At 41.7% G+C, this 18,327-nt stretch overlaps 1 protein-coding gene across 1 annotated transcript in view; it reads left to right on the forward strand.

Moving 5' to 3' along the window:
• Positions 1-18,327, forward strand: part of ALDH7A1 (aldehyde dehydrogenase 7 family member A1) — a 52,442-nt gene that overhangs the window by 20,712 nt on the left and 13,403 nt on the right. Inside the window, exons 8-11 of the mRNA XM_032156544.2 lie at positions 3,277-3,354; positions 5,751-5,848; positions 12,946-12,987; positions 15,432-15,526. Coding sequence (XP_032012435.1) covers positions 3,277-3,354; positions 5,751-5,848; positions 12,946-12,987; positions 15,432-15,526 — 313 coding nt within the window. The remainder of the gene's footprint in view (positions 1-3,276; positions 3,355-5,750; positions 5,849-12,945; positions 12,988-15,431; positions 15,527-18,327) is intronic.

The raw sequence follows: 18,327 nt of genomic DNA on the forward strand, positions 1-18,327 counted from the left end.
CCTTTGATGTTCCATTGCTTGCGTGGTCTGCATTCTGATTTCAGAATTATTAGTAGAGAAATTGGGGTGGAGTCTGTGGGCAAGAGAGTTCTTGATATTAGAATATTATTATTATTATTATTTTTTGAGATGGAGTCTTGCTCTGTCACTCAGGCTGGAGTGCAGTGGTGTGATCTTGACTCACTGCCAGCTCCACCTCCCGGGTTCACGCCATTCTCCTGCCTCAGCCTCCTAAGTAGCTGGGACTACAGGTGCGCGCCACCGTAGCTGGATAATTTTTTTGTATTTTTAGTAGAGACGGGGTTTCACTGTGTTAGCCAGGATGGTCTCTATCTCCTGACCTCGTGATCCGCCCGCCTCAGCCTCCCAAAGTGCTAGGATTACAGGCGTGAGCCACCGCGCCCGGCTATTACTATTATTTTTGAGACGGAGTCTCGCTCTGTCGCCAGGCTGGAGTGCAGTAGCGCAATCTTGGCTCACAGCAACCTCCGACTCCCTGGTTCAGGTGATTCTCCTGCCTCAGCCTCCCGAGTAACTGGCATTACAGGCATGTGCCACCACGCCTGGCTAATTTTTTGTATTTTAGTAGAGATGGGGTTTCATCATGTTGGCCAGGATGGTCTCGATCTCCTGACCTCGTGATCTGCCCGCCTCAGCCTCCCAAAGTGGTGTGAGCCACCATGCCCAGCTTAGCTAATTTTTATATTTTTAGTAGACATGGGGTTTCACTATGTTGTCCAGGCTGGTCTTGAATTCCTGACCTCAAGTCATCTGCCTGCCTCGGCCTCCCAAAGTGTTAGGATTACAGGCATGAGCCACTGCCCCTGGCCTAAAAATAAACCCAAAACAACAACAACAAAAAAAAACAAAACCCAGCAGAATAATTAATGTGGAAGTAGTGAACTGACTTAATTGTTACGAAGTAGCTGGTTAAAATATTGTTCATTTTGATACTGGTTTTGCTTTAAGCCTTTTTTTTTTTTTTTTTCTTTAAATGGTTGAAGAATTTGAAATGTTCATATAAGAGTTTATATGCTGGTTGATAGTTTTCAAAGCATTGAAAATGTTATTTGCTTTTGTAATAGAAGATAATAAGTAAAATGATGCTAAATTTTGCTGGAATTAACTAAGGGTGGGTGATGCAGTGCTACAAGGAGGTCTTTGTAAATTCAACTAAATTTTCAGATTCCTAAGATGACCACAGGCCACATATAGTTCTTCTGTGTATTCAGAAGGATATAGGACAGGAGCATAGCTTGTCAGGAGGATGGCATCAGGTATTCCTCTTTAATCAGTGTTCTTGTCACAATCATACAGGTACAAGAAAGTGAGAGCCACATTGTAGAGGTGTGGGGTTACCTTGGCTTAAAGCCTAATGCCCCACAGAAACCAAAATCTCTTGTAACAATTGTAGCTTTCAGGGGCCACAGGGACATGCAGTTACAAGTGTCACTGCACTCAGTAAAGGCCAAAAGGCATGGCATTCCCATTAATAGCTCATAGATATTCAGTTCAGATGGAAGTGACCAGGCAGGGGTCATTTTTACCATAAGCCGGGTTGTCTAAGAAACACTGCCGACACTCTGACACTTATCAGGTAACGTGGAGAACAGTGCTAGAGTTCAACTTCAAGTTAGATTCTCATGCCTTAGGGGCAGGGGTTTGTTAACCTTTACCCATAGGCACAAAACAAAAGCCTTGCCCTTAAAGAGAGTGCAGTCTACTTGTGCAGACGATATAGACACCCGGAGTCCCTGGGAAGAATTGTACATCCTGAAACCTGGTCTTGGACATGAGAGCTGGAGTTCATTATCCTTGATTGGATCCTGGATTGGAAGGAAGAAAGAAAACAGCTATAAAGGGTATTTTAGGGGAACTTAGGTGTGATAATGATACCTTTTCTATGAAAGTGAGGATGGGATTTGGGAGTTTTTGAAATTTAAACAAATTGGAAAGTAGCCAGTAAGTTGAGATGATTGATGAAAATAACCTTTGCTCTTTGGTCCTCTGGAAACTCAAAATGAACGGAATCCTTTTTCAGAGAAACCAGAATTATTTTAGCCATTTTTTTTATAACTCAAAATCAGATTTAAGTAGTATTTAAATGTATTTCTCATTTTAACAAGAGAAAAAACTTTGCTTGTCCACAATTCTTTAGCCTGCAGGGCACTGATATTTTCTGACCGACATGATTTAGTGGGAACTAGCCCCAAGCTCTTTCAGGGTTCTGCAGGGTGGCCCCAGCTCCTTCTTTTGTGTCTGTGGCATTTACTTTAGGTTTTGGGGATCCCTTCCCCTTCCCCAATTTGTGCTTTACAACTTCTCTAACTCTGCTTTGCAGAGATGTGTTTAAATCTCTTATTTGCTGGTGGTGACTACCTCTAATTTCCTTCATCGTTCTAGGTCTTATTCCTTTTTAATCATCATTTTAATAGATTTGTGTAAGACCAAAAAATAAATAAATAAATAAATAAATAAATAAATAAATACATAAATAAATAAATAAATAAATAAATAAATAAAAGGCCCAGTGATCAGTTTGCTGTCTTGAACCAGATGTGTCCTCATAGTTTGGGAGAAAATACTTGAAAACAATGACAGTTTGAGCTACCTGAACAATGCTTTGTGTCTTCTATTTATGTTCTATGTTTTTTTCTTCTTCTCAAGATTCTTTTTTTTTTTGAGATAGAGTCTCCCTGTCTCCCAGGCTGGAGTGAGTGGCACGATCTCAGCTCACTGCAACCTCTGTCTCCCAGGTTCAAGCGATTCTCCTGCCTCAGCCTCCTGAGTAGGTGGGATTACAGGCTCCCACCATCACTCTTGGCTAATATTTTTAGTAGAGATGGGGTTTCACCATGTTGGCCAGGCTGGTCTTGAACTCCTGACCTCAAGTGATCCACCTGCGTCGGCCTCCCAAAGTGCTGGGATTACAGGCATGAGCCACCACACCTGGCCTCAAGATTCTTTTAGGACCAAAAAAAAAATTCTGCTAATAGTTTTTTGAAAATGGCATTTTCAATATGCGAGGAGAAATCTAGGTCTGAATGTTTGAGGACAGAGTCTGGTATAAGAGGGTTCTTAGTGTTAGAAGTCCATTTAGGAACAGTGACTTAGAAATTGAAAAGTGGGCTGAAAAAGCAAGAGAGTAGTATATTTGAGAGATGGGAGAGAAAGTTGAAAAAAGGAGAGTCAAGTGGTTGGAATTTATTCCTTGATTTTAAAAAAATGACTTAAGAAATTAAATTATTGCCTCAGTAATTGCTTTTTCCTTTCTAGGATAATAGCCAAGGTTCTGGAGGACAACAAGCTGCCTGGCGCAATTTGTTCCTTGACTTGTGGTGGAGCAGATATTGGGTAGGTTACTAGGCTGAGAGCATCCTCTGTTGAAGGACCCCAGGTTGACCAACTAGAATCATCGTTACTAGAATAATGAACTCACTTATAACTAAGGAGTTGAGAATGGTTTTTGAAATCATATTATTATGGACTTTGTTGGGTTCTTATTTTATTAATGCCTAACCTCTATCGGAGGATGAATAAGAATTGTCTTTTTAATTGCCCAGAGGTACTGTTTGTAAGGTGTTTGTATCCCGAAATAACAAACTGCTGTAATCGGGGGCAGCCTGTGACTTCCTGACACTTGGTTTATCAAGGTGTTTACTTACAAAGAAAGCTATGAAATTGTAGTCTGGGGTCTCACTGCCTGCCAAGAACCTAGCCTATTGTCTGAGTTTCTCAGCTGACTGAAAAAGGGAACCCTGGGAACAAAGCCTCTTTTTAGTAAAATTGTTTTTTTCTTTTTTAATTGCCATATAATTCACAATTCGTGTACCATAAAATGCTCTTTTAAAGTGTACAATATAGTGGTTTTTAAAATATTCAGAGTATTGTACAACTATCACCACTGTCTTATTGCAGAACATTTTGATCAGCCCAGAAAATAATCCCATACCCATTGGCAGTCTCTTCCCATCCCTCCTGCCCTCATGCCCTGACAGCCACTAAAGAATTTTCTGTCTCTATGGATTTGCCTATTTGAGACATTTTGTATAAATGTAATCATATAATATGTGGCCTTTTGTGTCTTGCTGCTTTTACTTGGCATGATATTAGCATGACATGGACTATAATTGTGCTGAACTGGAATGAAAGCTGAGGTTCTTACCAGGTTAGACTTTGATTAGGTGAGTTTTCCAGGAGTCAAGTCTTACAACCCATACTGGTGTGGCTTAAGCGTTAGTTTCCTCGCCTTCCAACACTTTTAACATACTATTGTACTTACTGGGCAGTCTCAAAAAGGAGCAATAAGTTACTTTGTTTTTCATATTAATAAGAAAATTTTAGAAAATACAACTCCCACATGTACAATGCAGAGTGAAATATTATCTAAGTGTCATTTAAAACATGAGTTGGCCTTTGACTGTATTCTTGCATTCTAGGTATTTAGTCCTTTTGCTGGCCTTGCAATAGCTCAGGTAATTATGGTAGTATATACAGGAGCATGTGAAGCAGCAGCCACTTTGAGTATTAGTGCTCATGCTTGCTGGGTTGAACCTCGGAAGACTGACCTAGGCAATTGAGCCAAGCCGTCCAGCCCTACGTTAGACCGATGCTGTGGCTGCCCTGCTTGGCTCACACTGCACCCTTTGTAGCTGAACTAGGAACAAGGAGGTTCAAATCAGTAGTGTCTGATTTGCATTCCTTAGAAGCAACTGGAAATCCTAGCATAGCCTTTATAAGTTGGCTTCCATGAGGAATACTTTAGGATAGCGGTCCCCAACCTTTCTGGCACCAGGGACTGGGACTGGTTTAGTGGAAGACAATTTTTCCATGGACCACGGCAGGGGGATGGTTTTAGGCTGAAATTGTTCCACCTCAGATCATAAGGCATTAGTTAGATTATCATAAGGAGCATGCAGTCTAGATCCCTTGCATGCACAGCTCACAATAGGGTTCACACTCCTATGAATATCTAATGCTGCTGCTGATCTGACAGGAGGTGGCACTCAGGCAGTAATGCTCGCTGGGTCGCCTGCTGCCTACCTCCTGCTGTGCAGCCTGGCTCCTAATAGGCCACAGACTGGTACTGGTCAGCATCCTGGGGCTTGGGGACCCCTGCTTTAGGATATTTCCCTACAGGGTTTTAAGTTTGAGTTCTTTTATTTTTATCTTTTTGAGACAGGGTCTCACTCTGTCACCTAGGCTGGAGTGCCGTGGATTGATCTCAGCTCACTGTAACCTGCGCCCCCCAGGTTCAAGCGATCCTCCCACCTCAGCCTCCCAAGTAGCTGGGACTACAGGCGCATGCCTCCATACCTGGCTAATTTTAGTATTTTTTATAGAGATGGGATTTCATCATGTTGCCTAGGCTGGTCCTGCCCATGTTTTAATCCTTAAAGGAATTACACAGCAGTTAAAAGTCTGTAAAACTGGAATGCTCAGCAAGGAAATGCTAAGATCGTATTGTCCAGTCACTCACTCAGTACAGGAAAGACTTTCTTCCCTAACAACTTCCTCTAGGTGATTTCTACTCAAATGCTCACAGCAGGTTAGCCTCTTCTGCCTAATGGTTCTACTTGTGAAAAACTTTTTTCCTTCTCATGAAGACCTTCCCTTGCTCCCCTGGGACAGACTTTCTTGTAGCTTTGAGGGACTGCTTTTTCAAGGACACTTCAGTGCTGGGTACCATTAGATGTTGTCCTTGCTGGGTTTCTCTGCTTGGGTGACCGACCGTGTCTGTTCCCTTGCAGCACAGCAATGGCCAAAGATGAACGAGTGAACCTGCTGTCCTTCACCGGGAGCACTCAGGTGGGAAAACAGGTGGCCCTGATGGTGCAGGAGAGGTTTGGTAAGTGTTGGCTTTCTAATGAGGATTTTAATTCTCTCAAATATGGAGGTGAAATCTAAAAGTTGAGTTTTTGTTTTCCCCCCAACCTTTTCCATGGAGGCAGTGGCCATGTTTATTTGAATGTCTAAGTAAAAGAAAAGGTTACAGTTATTAGCAATTAAATATTAGGGAAGTCCTAAATTTAAATACCAAAACTTATGAAAATCCCAGCACTTTGGGAGGCCGAGGGAGGCGGAGCACAAGGTCAGGAGATGCAGACCATGCTGGCTAACACGGTGAAACCCCATCTGTACTAAAAATACAAAAAATTAACCAGGTGTGGTGGCGGGCGCCTGTAGTTCCAGCTACTCTGGAGGCTGAGGCAGGTGAATGGCGTGAACCCAGGAAGCGGAGCTTGCAGTGAGCCGAGATTGCGCCACTGCACTCCAGCTTGGGCGGCAGAGCAAGACTCCGTCTCCAAAAAAAAAAAAAAAAAATTCAAGCCAGGCACGATGTCTCACGCCTGTAATCCCAGCACTTTGGGAGGCCAAAGCGGGTGGATCAGGAGGTCAGGAGTTCAAGAACAGCCTCGGCAAGATGGTGAAACCCCGTCTCTACCAAAAATACAAAAAATTAGCTGGGCGTGGTGGCACATGCCTGTAATCCCAGCTACTCGGGAGGCTGAGGCAGGAGAATGGTGTGAACCCGGGAGGCGGAGCTTGCAGTGAGCCGAGATCGCGTCACTGCACTCCAGCCTGGGTGACAGAGTGAGACTCCGTCTAAAAAAAAAATTGTGAAAGGAAGTCATTTTCTCTCTAAATGGGTATAATTGAATCACGTAGAGTATTTATGTTTGAAATGTTTGTTTTTTGGTGCTGTAAAGAAATAGTACTTGAACATAAATTTATTTAGTAAGGCCATTTTTACTTCCTGTAGAAAGGGTGCTGTCGCCAGCAGTTTTGCCAGAGAGTACACTGAACAAAGGAGACAGGGTCATTTATAATCTGACGCGTCCACTCTACTGCTGTGTCCAGTTTCCACTGGCTGGAATGGGACCTCACATTTTGTATTTGTCCCGATTGGCTAGCAACTTAGAACTTTTTAAAAGACGCAAAGGTAGAGGAAAACAAAGGAAGGAGAAAGTAACTTGTGGAATGCTAAGAAAGGTAAAAACATTTTTAAATAAGGAAGAGGAACAGGCTATGACCTAATGTGTGCTTGGACTAGTATAAGCATGCCAGGGCAAATATTTAGGAGCACAAGTCTTTGAATAAATTTTGCTTTTAAGAGTAGTTATTATTTATTTTTAATTAGATGGGGAGGAAAGTCTTTGAACAGGAACCTCTACTTTACTTTTTACACTTATCAAATTGTACTGGTCCTATCTGGCAAATTAAAGAAGGAAAATGTCATCATTTCTCATTATAGTATAGTGGTGAGAAAAATGTCATCATTTGAACAGGAGCACTGAGTACAGAACTTACAGTGAGTGTGGAATAGACGGCTTAAATCTGCTCTTCTCTCATGTATATGGATCATGGATACGGAGCCATATGTATCCATATGCATATGGATCATGGATATGGATCCTGGATACATGATTGAAAAGGGTTGTATAGACATAGCTTTGTATACTGTACTGTGCTTTATGGATGATTTCCAAGGTTTTTGAGGATAATATTGGCTATCAATTTTTGGCTGTTAGGCTGAATTTTAGACTTTAACCCCAGCATAAGACAACATTTGACTAATCTGTCAACTGTTTAACTATGTAGGCATTGCTTTTAAAAAGGAATTTATTAAAAAACAGCTAATGAAAAAAGTCAGCAAGGTTGCAGGACTCAAGATTGAGATACAAAAATCAATTATATTTCTATACATTAACAATGAACAATCCAAAAATGAAATCCAGAAAACAATTTAATTTGTAGTAGCGTCAAAAAGAATAAAATACTTAGGAAAACATTTAACAAAAGAAGTGTAAGTCTGTTGCATGGAGCACAAAAATCATCATCAAAATAAATTAAAGATGACCTAAATAAATGAGTAGATATCCCCTTTTCATTTTTTGGAAGATTTAACATTATTAAGGTTTCAATATGGTCCACATGATCTACAGATTCAGTGCAATTCCTCTAAAAATCCCAGTTTTCTGTTTTGTAACAATTGACAAGTTAATCCTAAAATTCACATGACAATGCAAAGGACCCTAAAAGGCCAAAACAATCTTGAAAAAGAAGATAATTGAAGGACTCTCACTTTCAGTCAAAAAGTTTGCGGCAAAACTATGATAATCAAGACTATGTGGCACCAGCATAAGGATAGACATAAAAATCAATGGAATAGAATTGGAAGTCCAGAAATAAACCCTTGCATTTATGGTCAGTTGTGTCAAGGGTGACAAGACATTTCAATGGGGAAAGGATGGTCTTTTTAACAAATGGTACTGACACAACTAGCTATCTATACACATGAGTGTGAAGTCAGGCCCCTACTACATCTCCTATGCAAAGACAAACTCAAAATGTTTCAAAGAGCTATAAAACTCTCAGAAGAAAACATAGGAATAAGTTTTCATGACCTTGGATTAGGCGATGGTTTCTTAGAAATGACAACTAAAGCACAAGCAACAACAATTAAAAGACAAATTAGTTTTTATCAAAATTAAAGCATTTTGTGCTTCAAAGGACATCAGGAGAAAGTGAAAAGAACAACCTACAGAATGGCAAAAAATGTTTAGAAGTCGTTTGATAAGGAACTTGTATGTAGAATATATAAAGAACTCTTAATATATAAGAATATAAAAGACAACCCAATTAAAAATGGGCATTGGATTTGAATAGACATTTTTTTTTTTTGAGATGGAATCTCATGCTCTGTTGCCCAGGCTGGAGTGCAGTGGGGAGATCCCAGCTCACTGCAACCTCTGCCTCCCAGGTTCGAGCGATTCTTCTGCCTCAGCCTCCCAAGTAGCTGGGATTACAGGCATGCGCCACCACGCCCGACTAATTTTTGTATTTTTAGTAGAGACAGGGTTTCACCATATTGGCCAGGCTGGTCTCAAACTCCAGACCTCGTGATCCGCCCGCCTTGGCCTCCCAAAGTGCTGGGATTACAATCATAAGCCACCGCACCAGGCCTAGAATAGACATCTTAAATGGCCAATTAGCACATGAAAAGATTCTCAACATCATTAGTCCCACTAGCAGATTTCATCTTCTCAGCTTTCTCCCCTTTTCCTTACTCTAGATGGTAGTTGGTTGTTTTTGGCTAAGTAGTAGTAGTAGTAGTAGTAGAATTATAATTTTTAAAATGTATCTACCTGTCTTAAGTTATAGGTGCTTTTCTTGGAGGAGTTGGTGGTTAGTATAGTCAGAGAGCGCCTGATGGAGAACTGGAAAGATGTAGAAAGTATAGATCCCTCCTATTCTGCCAAACGTCACTTGCAGCCAGGCAGGAGAAGCTAATGTCAGGCGTAAAAGCTTCCGTTTCCTTCCTTCTCTTCTTAACACCTAGCATAGTGCTATGCTATAGCCAGCAAGCTGTCATTCATTCAGCGATTGCAGCAGAGATTAGAGTTGGTGTAGCATTTGGTGGCTTTTGGTAATAACAGCCATGTCTTCATAATTAATATTCACTTGATGCTTACCTGTTTCAGAGCAATGGAAATGAGAAGATACTCTGCTGTTGTCACATATGCTCCTGATATCACAAATGAATAAAAGTTATTCACGTGGAAGCTGATTTTAAAGTGCACTTAAGGAAATTGATGATCAAAAGATCAGTAATAAATATATGTCTAAGGCTGGGCACAGTGGCTCACGCCTGTAATCCTAGCACTTTGGGAGGCTGAGGTGGGTGAATTGCCTGTGCTCAAGAGTTCAAGACCAGCCCGGGCTACATGGTGAAACTCCCATCCCTACTAAAATACAAAAAAATTAGCTGGGTGTGGCGGCATGCCCAGCTACTTGGGAGGCTGAGGCAAGAGAATTGCTTGAACCCAGAGGCAGAGGTTGCAGTGAGATGAGATTTCACTACTGCACTCCAGCCTGGTGACAGAGTGAGACTCTGTCTCAAAAATAAATAAATAAACATATGTCTAAAACTGAGGCAAACACATTTCTCAGATCTTTATGCTGAGAGGAGTAAGGTAAGAATGGCATTTATAGGCCAGGTGTAGTGGCTCATATCTGTAATCCCGACACTTTGGGAGGTCAAGATGGGTGGATCGCTGGAAGCTAGGAATGAGACCAGAGCCTGGGCAACATTGTGAAAACCTGTCTCTTAAAACAAAACAAGCCAGGTGTTGTGACACGTGCCTGTTTTCTGAGCTACTTGGGAGGCTGAGGGTGGAGGTTTGCTTGAACCCAGAAATTGAGGCTGCAGTGAGCTGTGATAGCACCACTGTATTCCAGCCTGAGTGACTCTTGAAAAAAGAAAGAAAAAAAAATGGTGGGTTGGTTGCGATGGCTCAAGCCTGTAATCCCAGCACTTTGGGAGGCTGAGGCAGGCTTATCACCAGAGGTCAAGAATTCAAGACCAGCCTGGCCAATATGGTGAAACCCTGTCTCTATTAAAAATACAAAAATGAGCTGGGCGTGATGGCCCATGCCCGTAGTCCCAGCTACTTGGGAAGCTGAGACAGGAGAATCACTTGAACCCAGGAGGCGGAGGTTTGCAGTGAGCCGAGATCATGCCTCTGTACTCCAGCCTGGGCAGCAGAGCAAGACTCTGACTGAAAAAAAACAATGGCATTCATGGCCTGCTATATAACTTTTCTAGAATATAGGTTGGCAATGTCTATCAAGAGTCCTAACCTAAGTAGATAATCAACAAATATATTCAACACTGGAGAAACAGCTAAATAAAATTTGGTATGTAATCATGATGGAATGCTATGGAGTGATATTTCTTTTCTTGACTTTTAATAACTTAGGGGAAAGGTGTAAGACATCAAAAAATAAAGTAAAATGAAATAATATAATCTCAACTAGATATAAATGCACAGAGGAAAGATTGGAAGACACTATGAAATTGTAAGGAGAGATTTTTGTGGTAGCCTTATGGGCCATAGGTTTCTTTCTTTCTTTCTTTTTAGTTGTGGGGGAAAGTCCACAGAACATAAAATTTACTTAGAAATGGTTAAGATGGTACACAGTTGAGTAGTGTCAAGTACGTTCACATGATCATACAGCCTATCTTTTGAACTTTTTCATCTTGTAAAACTGAAACTCCATACCCTATAAACACTAATCCCTCCTTTGCACTACACCCAGCCGTTGGTAGCCACCTTTCTACTTCTTTCTGTTTCATTGATTTGTACTACTTTCATTTGAGTGGGGTTATAAGTATTTGTCCTTTGGTGACTACCTTATTTCACTTAACGTAATGTCTACAAGTTACAGCCATGGAGTCTCGCTCTGTTGCCAGACTGGAGTGCGGTGGTGCGATCTCAGCTCACTGTAACCTCTGCCTCGTGGGTTCAAGCAGTTCTCCTGCCTCAGCCTCCTGAGTAACTGGGATTACAGGCATCCGCCACCACGCCCAGCCAATTTTTGTATTTTTAGTAGAGACGGGGTTTCACCATGTTGGCCAGGATGGTCTTGATCTCTTGACCTTTTGATCTGCCCACCTCGGCCTCCTAAAGTGCTGGAATTACAGTCATGAGCCACCGCACCCGGCCCAACGTACAACCATCGTGTAGCATGTAGTAGGATTTCCTTTTTAAGGCTCTATGATAAGCCAGGTGTGGTGGCTCATGCCTGTAATCCTAGCACTTTGGGAGGCCAAGGCAGGAGGATCTCTTGAGCCCAGGAGTCTGAGACCGGCCTGGGCAACATGCCAAGACCCTTGTCTCTGCCAAAAAAGAAAGTACAAAAATGAGCTGGGCATGGTGGTGCATGCCTGTTGTCCCAGCTACTTGGGAGGCTGAGGTGGGGGAATTGCTTGAGCCCAGGAGGTTGAGGCTGCAGTAAGCCATGATCATGCTAGTACACCCCAGCCTGGGCAACAGAGTCAGACCCTGTCTCAAAAAAAAAAAATTAATAAAAATTAAAAAAGGCTGCATAATATTTCACTGTATTGATATACCACATTTATTAATTCATCGGATGATGCACATTTGGGTTGCTGCCACCTTTTGGCTATTGTGAATTATGCTGCTATGAATATTGGTGCACACATATCTACAGAGTCCCTGCCTTACTATGTTTGGTTATATACTCAGAAGTGGAATTGCTCGGTCATGTGGTAATTCTCTTATTTATTTATTTATTTACTTAGTTGAGACAGTCTCATTCTGTTGGCCAGGCTGGAAGTGCAGTGGTGCGATCACGGCTCACCGTTGTCTCAAATTCCTGGGCTTCACGAGTAGCTGGGACTACAGGCCGACACTACCATGCCCAGCTAGTTTGTTTTAATTTTTGTAGAGACAGGGTCTTGCCGTGTTGTCCAGGCTCTGTTGTTTAATTTTTGGGGGCAATTGCCATACTGTTTTCTATAGTGGCTGTCCCATTTTGCTTTATTTTTCTTGAATAATGTCAGACAAGACTGGGCACGTTCATGGTGGTTTGGTTTGGCTGTGGACTTTCATGTATAATTTCAAACCAAAATTATACGACCAACATAAGGAATTCCTGTAAACCCTTTAATCAGAGTCACTGATTGCTTACATTTTGCCCCATCTGATTTATCATTTTCTCTCTCTCCAACAAAATCTATGCACGTGTGCATGCACACACACACACACACACACACACACACACACTCTGTGGGTGCATATTATTGTTGAACTGTTTGGAGTAAGTCAAAGATGTGTCCCCTTTATTACTAAATGTTTTGGTGTATTTCCTAAGAATGTGAACATTCTCTTGTATAACCAAGTAGTTACTAAAATCAGGATATTTGATATTGATACAGTAGTAATGCTACTTTATAAATTAGAAAATAAGTTGAAAAATAATTGGGATAGGGTGTAATTGGGATAGGCTGTATTATTGGGATAGGCTATATAAAAAATAATTGGACAGGCTATATAATTTAATTGGGATTAGGCTATGTAGCAGTGTGCAGTAAATGTGGAACTAGGCATTAATTTTTATATATAATTTTTTTTAAAGGGAGAAGTTTGTTGGAACTTGGAGGAAACAATGCCATTATTGGTAAGGCTGCCTCTTTGTTTTTGTTTGTTTTCTGTTCAGTTTCCACAATCGCCATTCTGAATATATGGAACTTGTTTGGGATCTCATTTCTTCCATGTTGCGTATGCCTGAGACCTAGTTCCTCTGTTCAGGAATTTTACTTGGGAGACGGGACACAAGCTTGTTTCGAAGGCAGAGGTAACTAGGAAGGAAAGGTATTCATGTTTAGAACATGTTACCTGGGATCATCTGGAACCTGTGAATGAGACTTCCATTGCCGTTGTAGTGTGGCATTATTTCTTGTTTTTTCTTTTTCTGTTTGCTGAAAACAGGCCACATTTCTCTAGAATAACTTAAGTAACTCTTATGTGACTTGATCATTTCTTTAGATTTCAAAAACATTATTTTGTCTTTATTGGAATATTGAGTGCTTTTATATTGGGAAGGAACATGTCCTTAAGGCATTAAAAAAATCACTTACCTATAAGCTTAGAGATTACTTAATGCTCTTTTTTAACTGTTTGAGTTTGTCACAAAAATGCTTAGATATTTGTAGTTGATACAGATAAGAAGTATGTGTAAGATATAAGAAGTTTATGGTGAAGTGTTTGTTCTGGATGAACTTTTTTTTTTTTTTTGAGACGGAGTCTCACTCTGTCTCCCAGGCTGGAGTGCAGTGGTGCGATCTCAGCTCACTGCAACCTCCACCTCCCAGGTTCAAGCTGTTCTCCTGCCTCAGCCTCCCTAGTAGCTGGAATTACAGGCACATGCCACCATGCCCAGCTAATTTTTGTATTTTTAGTACAGATGGGGTTTCACCATGTTGGCAGGCTGGTCTTGAACTCCTGACCTCAAGTGATCCGCCTGCTTTGGCCTCCCAAAGTGCTGGGATTACAGGCATGAGCCATCGCGCCTGGCCTCTGGGTGAACTTTTAAAGAGAGACTTCAGTAAGAAATATAGTTCGCATTTAGTGAGCACTAGTGTCTGCCAGGTACTGTGTTCAGCAGTTTTATATGCATTGTTTCATTTAATCCCCACAAGAATCCTATAAAGTAAATACTGCTATTAATCTAATTTGAAGGTTATATTCTGAGACTTATAATGATTATGTACCTGAAGTGACAGGATAGCAAGTGACAAATTCTAGTGTTTGTATCCTGGTAGCCAGACCTCAGAGCACAGCTCTTCCTTAACTACTTACTACCATCCATTATTACCCCAGGAATTATTGCCCCATTTTACAGATGAGGAAACTGAGGCTTGAAAAGTTAAAATAGGCTGGGCGCAGTGGCTCACATCTGTAATCCCAGCACTTTGGAAGGCCAAGGCGGGTAGATTACTTGATCCAGGAATTTGAGACCAGCCTGGGCAACATGGCAAAACCCCATCTCTACAAAAAATACAAAAATTATATGGGTGTGGTGGTACGCACCTATAGTCCTAGCCACTGGGAGGCTGAGGTGGGAGGATTGCTTGAGCCCAGGAGGTCAAGGCTGTAGTGCCACTGCACTCCAGCCTGGGTGACAGAGTAAGACTCCGTCTCAAAAAAAAGAACAAACAAAAAACCCCCTGAGAAATAAAAGATGAAGAGGCCAGAGGAGTGAGAGCCTCAATTTACCCTTCTATATCTGGGTAAATATCATAGAACTCGTAATCTTCCTTGGAAGAAGAGTGTGCCTTTCCCCCTTATGTGTATCTATGTCTTTGTAACGTTAATATGCTTACTTTACAACAATAGTTTTGATGTTCTTTTACTGCACTTCACAAAAATGTTTGCTGGGCCCGGTGGCTTATGCCTGTAATCCCAGCACTTTGGGAGGCTAAGGTGGGTGTATCACTTGAGGTCAGGAGTTTGAAACTGGCCTGACCAACATGGTGAAACCCTGTTGCTACTAAAAATACAAAAATTAGCCAAGTGTGGTGGCACATGCTTGTAATCCCAACTACTCGGGAGGCTGAGGCAGAATCTCTTGAACCCAGGAGGCAAAGGTTGCAGTGAGCCGAGATTGCACCATTGCACTCCAGCCTGGGCGACAAGAGCAAAACTCTGTCTCAAAAAAAAAAAAACAAAAAAAAAACCCAAAAACCCACAACCAAAAAACAACCTTTTTTTTTTTTTTTTTTTTTGAGACGGAATCTCACTCTGTCGCCCAGGCTGGAGTGCAGTCAAGCTCCGCCTCCCGGGTTTACGCCATTCTCCTGCCTCAGCCTCTCCGAGTAGCTGGGACTACAGGCGCCCGCCACCACGCCCGGCTAATTTTTTGTATTTTTTAGTAGAGATGGGGTTTCACCGTGGTCTCGATCTCCTGACCTCGTGATCCGCCCGCCTCGGCCTCCCAAAGTGCTGGGATTACAAGCGTGAGCCACCGCGCCTGGGCAAAACAACATTGTTTTATACCAGCTAACAAATATCTTGTCTACCTGTTTTGGTTCACTGATGGAAGTGTTTTTGTGCTTTCCTAAGCCTTTGAAGATGCCGACCTCAGCTTAGTTGTTCCATCAGCTCTCTTCGCTGCTGTGGGAACAGCTGGCCAGAGGTGTACCACTGCGAGGCGACTGGTAAGTATATCTGCATAGGCCCGTGAGATTGTCTTGCTCTTAAAACATTACTTTTTAATGAGTTCTGCTGTTAGGGAGGTGTCAGCAATACTGCTAGAACAACGTGCTCTCTAGATGTGGCTGGCAAATATGTGGTCCAGTTCTCTGTGCTCACGGCAGATGTTGTTAATCAATCAGGGACTTTGCCTTTCTCCCACCCCAAGCTAATAGGGGTTCGACTACCAATTGATTGGAGTTGGACTAGGAGATGAGACCGATTTTCAGTCCTACTCGTAGAACAATATGGACGAAGTCCAGTGTCATTTAGAGAATAAAACAAGATAAAAATAAAAAGAATTATTAAACTATAGCTAAAAATAGAGTCTTGCTCTTTTATAAAAACATTTTAAGTAGTAAAACATTTTAAACATTTTAGGCTGGGTATGGTGGCGTAAACATACAATTCTAACACTTTGGGAGGCTGAGGCAGGAGTATTGCTTGAGCCCAGTAGTTCGAGACCAGCCTGGGCAACAAAGTGATTCCCTGTCTTTATAAAAAGTTAAAAAAAATTAGCAAGGCATGATGGCTCATGCTTGTAGTCCCAGCTACTTGGGAGGCTGAGGCAGGAGGATTAATTGAGCCCAGGAATGGCCTCAATGAGGCTGCAATGAGCCATGATTGCACCATTGTACTCCAGCCTGGGCGACAGGGCAAGACCCTATCTCAACCAATCAATAAACATTTTAATTTTTAGCCTCAGGTCTACAATTAGATTTGACTTGAAATGACATGATTCACTGAAAAGCAAATGGCTCTGTAAGTGTGTGACCTCTCTATATACATATATAGCCTGCATACATATATATATCGAGAGGACAGATTAATATTAAGTATACATAAGGAGATGTGGTTTAGCTTCAGTGTGGGATTTGGGAAGTTTAATCTCTAAGATTGAACTGGACTTCAGTTTAGTATGTGTTAGAACTTTGATTTCCATGACTTTATGGTAGTAAAAGACTATACTATAACTGAGCAAGTATTTTTTTTTTTTTTGAGTTAGAGTCTCGCTCTGTTGCCCAGGTTGGAGTGTAGTGGTGCGATCTTGCTCACTGCAACCTTCACCTCCTGGTTTCAGGCGATTCTCCTGCCTCAGTCTCCCGAGTAGCTGGGACTTACAGGTACGTGCCTCCCTGCTTGGCTGATTTTTGTATTTTTAGTAGAGACGAGGTTTTACCATGTTGGCCAAGCTGGTCTTGAACTCCTGACCTCAGGTGATCCACCCACCTCGGCCTCCCAAAGTGCTGGGATTACAGGTGGGAGCCATCATGCCCAGCCCTGAGGAAGTGTTAGTTAGGTATAAAATTTGGCTGCATTTGCCATTTTAAAAAAATTCTTTTTAAGCTCTGTTGGACTTGAGCCTTTTTTATTATTGTTGAGTTTTCCTTTTGTAATGAAAAAAGCCTTCAGTTGAATTATTAAGGAATTGGCTTTGGGTTTTTGCTCTCATTCACGATGAGCGTGAACAAATTCTTAATGAGACTGACATAATCTAAATTAATTAGAATAAGCTAAAAGATATATGAAAATTTCTTTTTTTTTTTTTTTTGAAACGGAGTCTCACTCTGTCGCCCAGGCTGGAGTGCGGTGGCGCAATCTCGGCTCGCTGCAAACTCTGCCTCCCGGGTTCAAGCCATTCTCCTGCCTCAGCCTCCCGAGTAGCTGGGACTACAGGCGCCCCCCACCATGCCCGGCTAATTTTTTTTTGTATTTTTAGTAGAGACGGGGTTTCACTGTGTTAGCCAGGATGGTCTCGATCTCCTGACCTCGTGATCTGCCCGCCTCGGCCTCCCAAAGTGCTGGGATTACAGACGTGAGCCACTGCGCCCAGCCATAAGATATATGAAAATTATCTTTACCTAACTCACACTTTTCTTTTCTTTTTTATTTATTTATTTTTTTGAGATGGAGTCTCTCTCTTTTGGCCAGGCTGGAGTGCAATGGTGCGATCTCGGCTCACTGCAACTTCCACCTCCCAGGTTCAAGTGATTCTCCCACCTCAGCCTCCCGAGTAGCTGGGACTACAGGCACCCACCACTGTGCCTGGCTAATTTTTGTATTTTTAGTAGAGATGGGGTTTTGCCATGTTGGCCAGGGTGGTCTCAAACTCCTGACCCCAGGTGATCTGCCTGCCTTGGCCTCCCAAAGTGCTGGGATTACAGGTGTGAGCCACCATGCCCGGCCTCTCATACTTTTTCGTATTTCTTTTTTCAGGTGTTTTGCACAAATGAAAATAAATATTTTTACATAGCTGACATTCTCAAATAATCTGACACTATATTTATAACAATAAAGTTTATTAAATTTGTTCACCATAAACATTAAATTGCATTAAAGATTACATTAAAGCTAAGAAAAAAAACCATGTACTCCAAATGACTATACCCTTTATTACATGGTAAAATATGAAATGACATGAAAGCCAAATATTTCTCTATTTAGCCAATTTTAATTTTAAATATTAATAGATAATATTAGTCATTGTCCAAATAGATTTCCTTAGAATTAGCAGTATATATATATAAAAATTCCAATACTATGGACTCCTTCATGACTAGTTATCTAATAATGTCAATTCATTCATCGCATGGAGACTCACCCAGAGCATAGATGGTTTAGCAAGTTCAGCTCCGCCACTTGGAGCATAGCATGGACCTCACAACTACCCAGAGAATGCAAGGGTTGTCCTCACCTAATTAAGGCCTCCGCTGGAGACCTATGTGGCCAGGGGTTAAGTGTTTGTAGCTACCCAGCAGAGATCAGT

This window comes from Hylobates moloch, unplaced genomic scaffold (assembly GCF_009828535.3).
Source record: "Hylobates moloch isolate HMO894 unplaced genomic scaffold, HMol_V3 SCAFFOLD_6, whole genome shotgun sequence".
NCBI lineage: Eukaryota > Metazoa > Chordata > Mammalia > Primates > Hylobatidae > Hylobates > Hylobates moloch.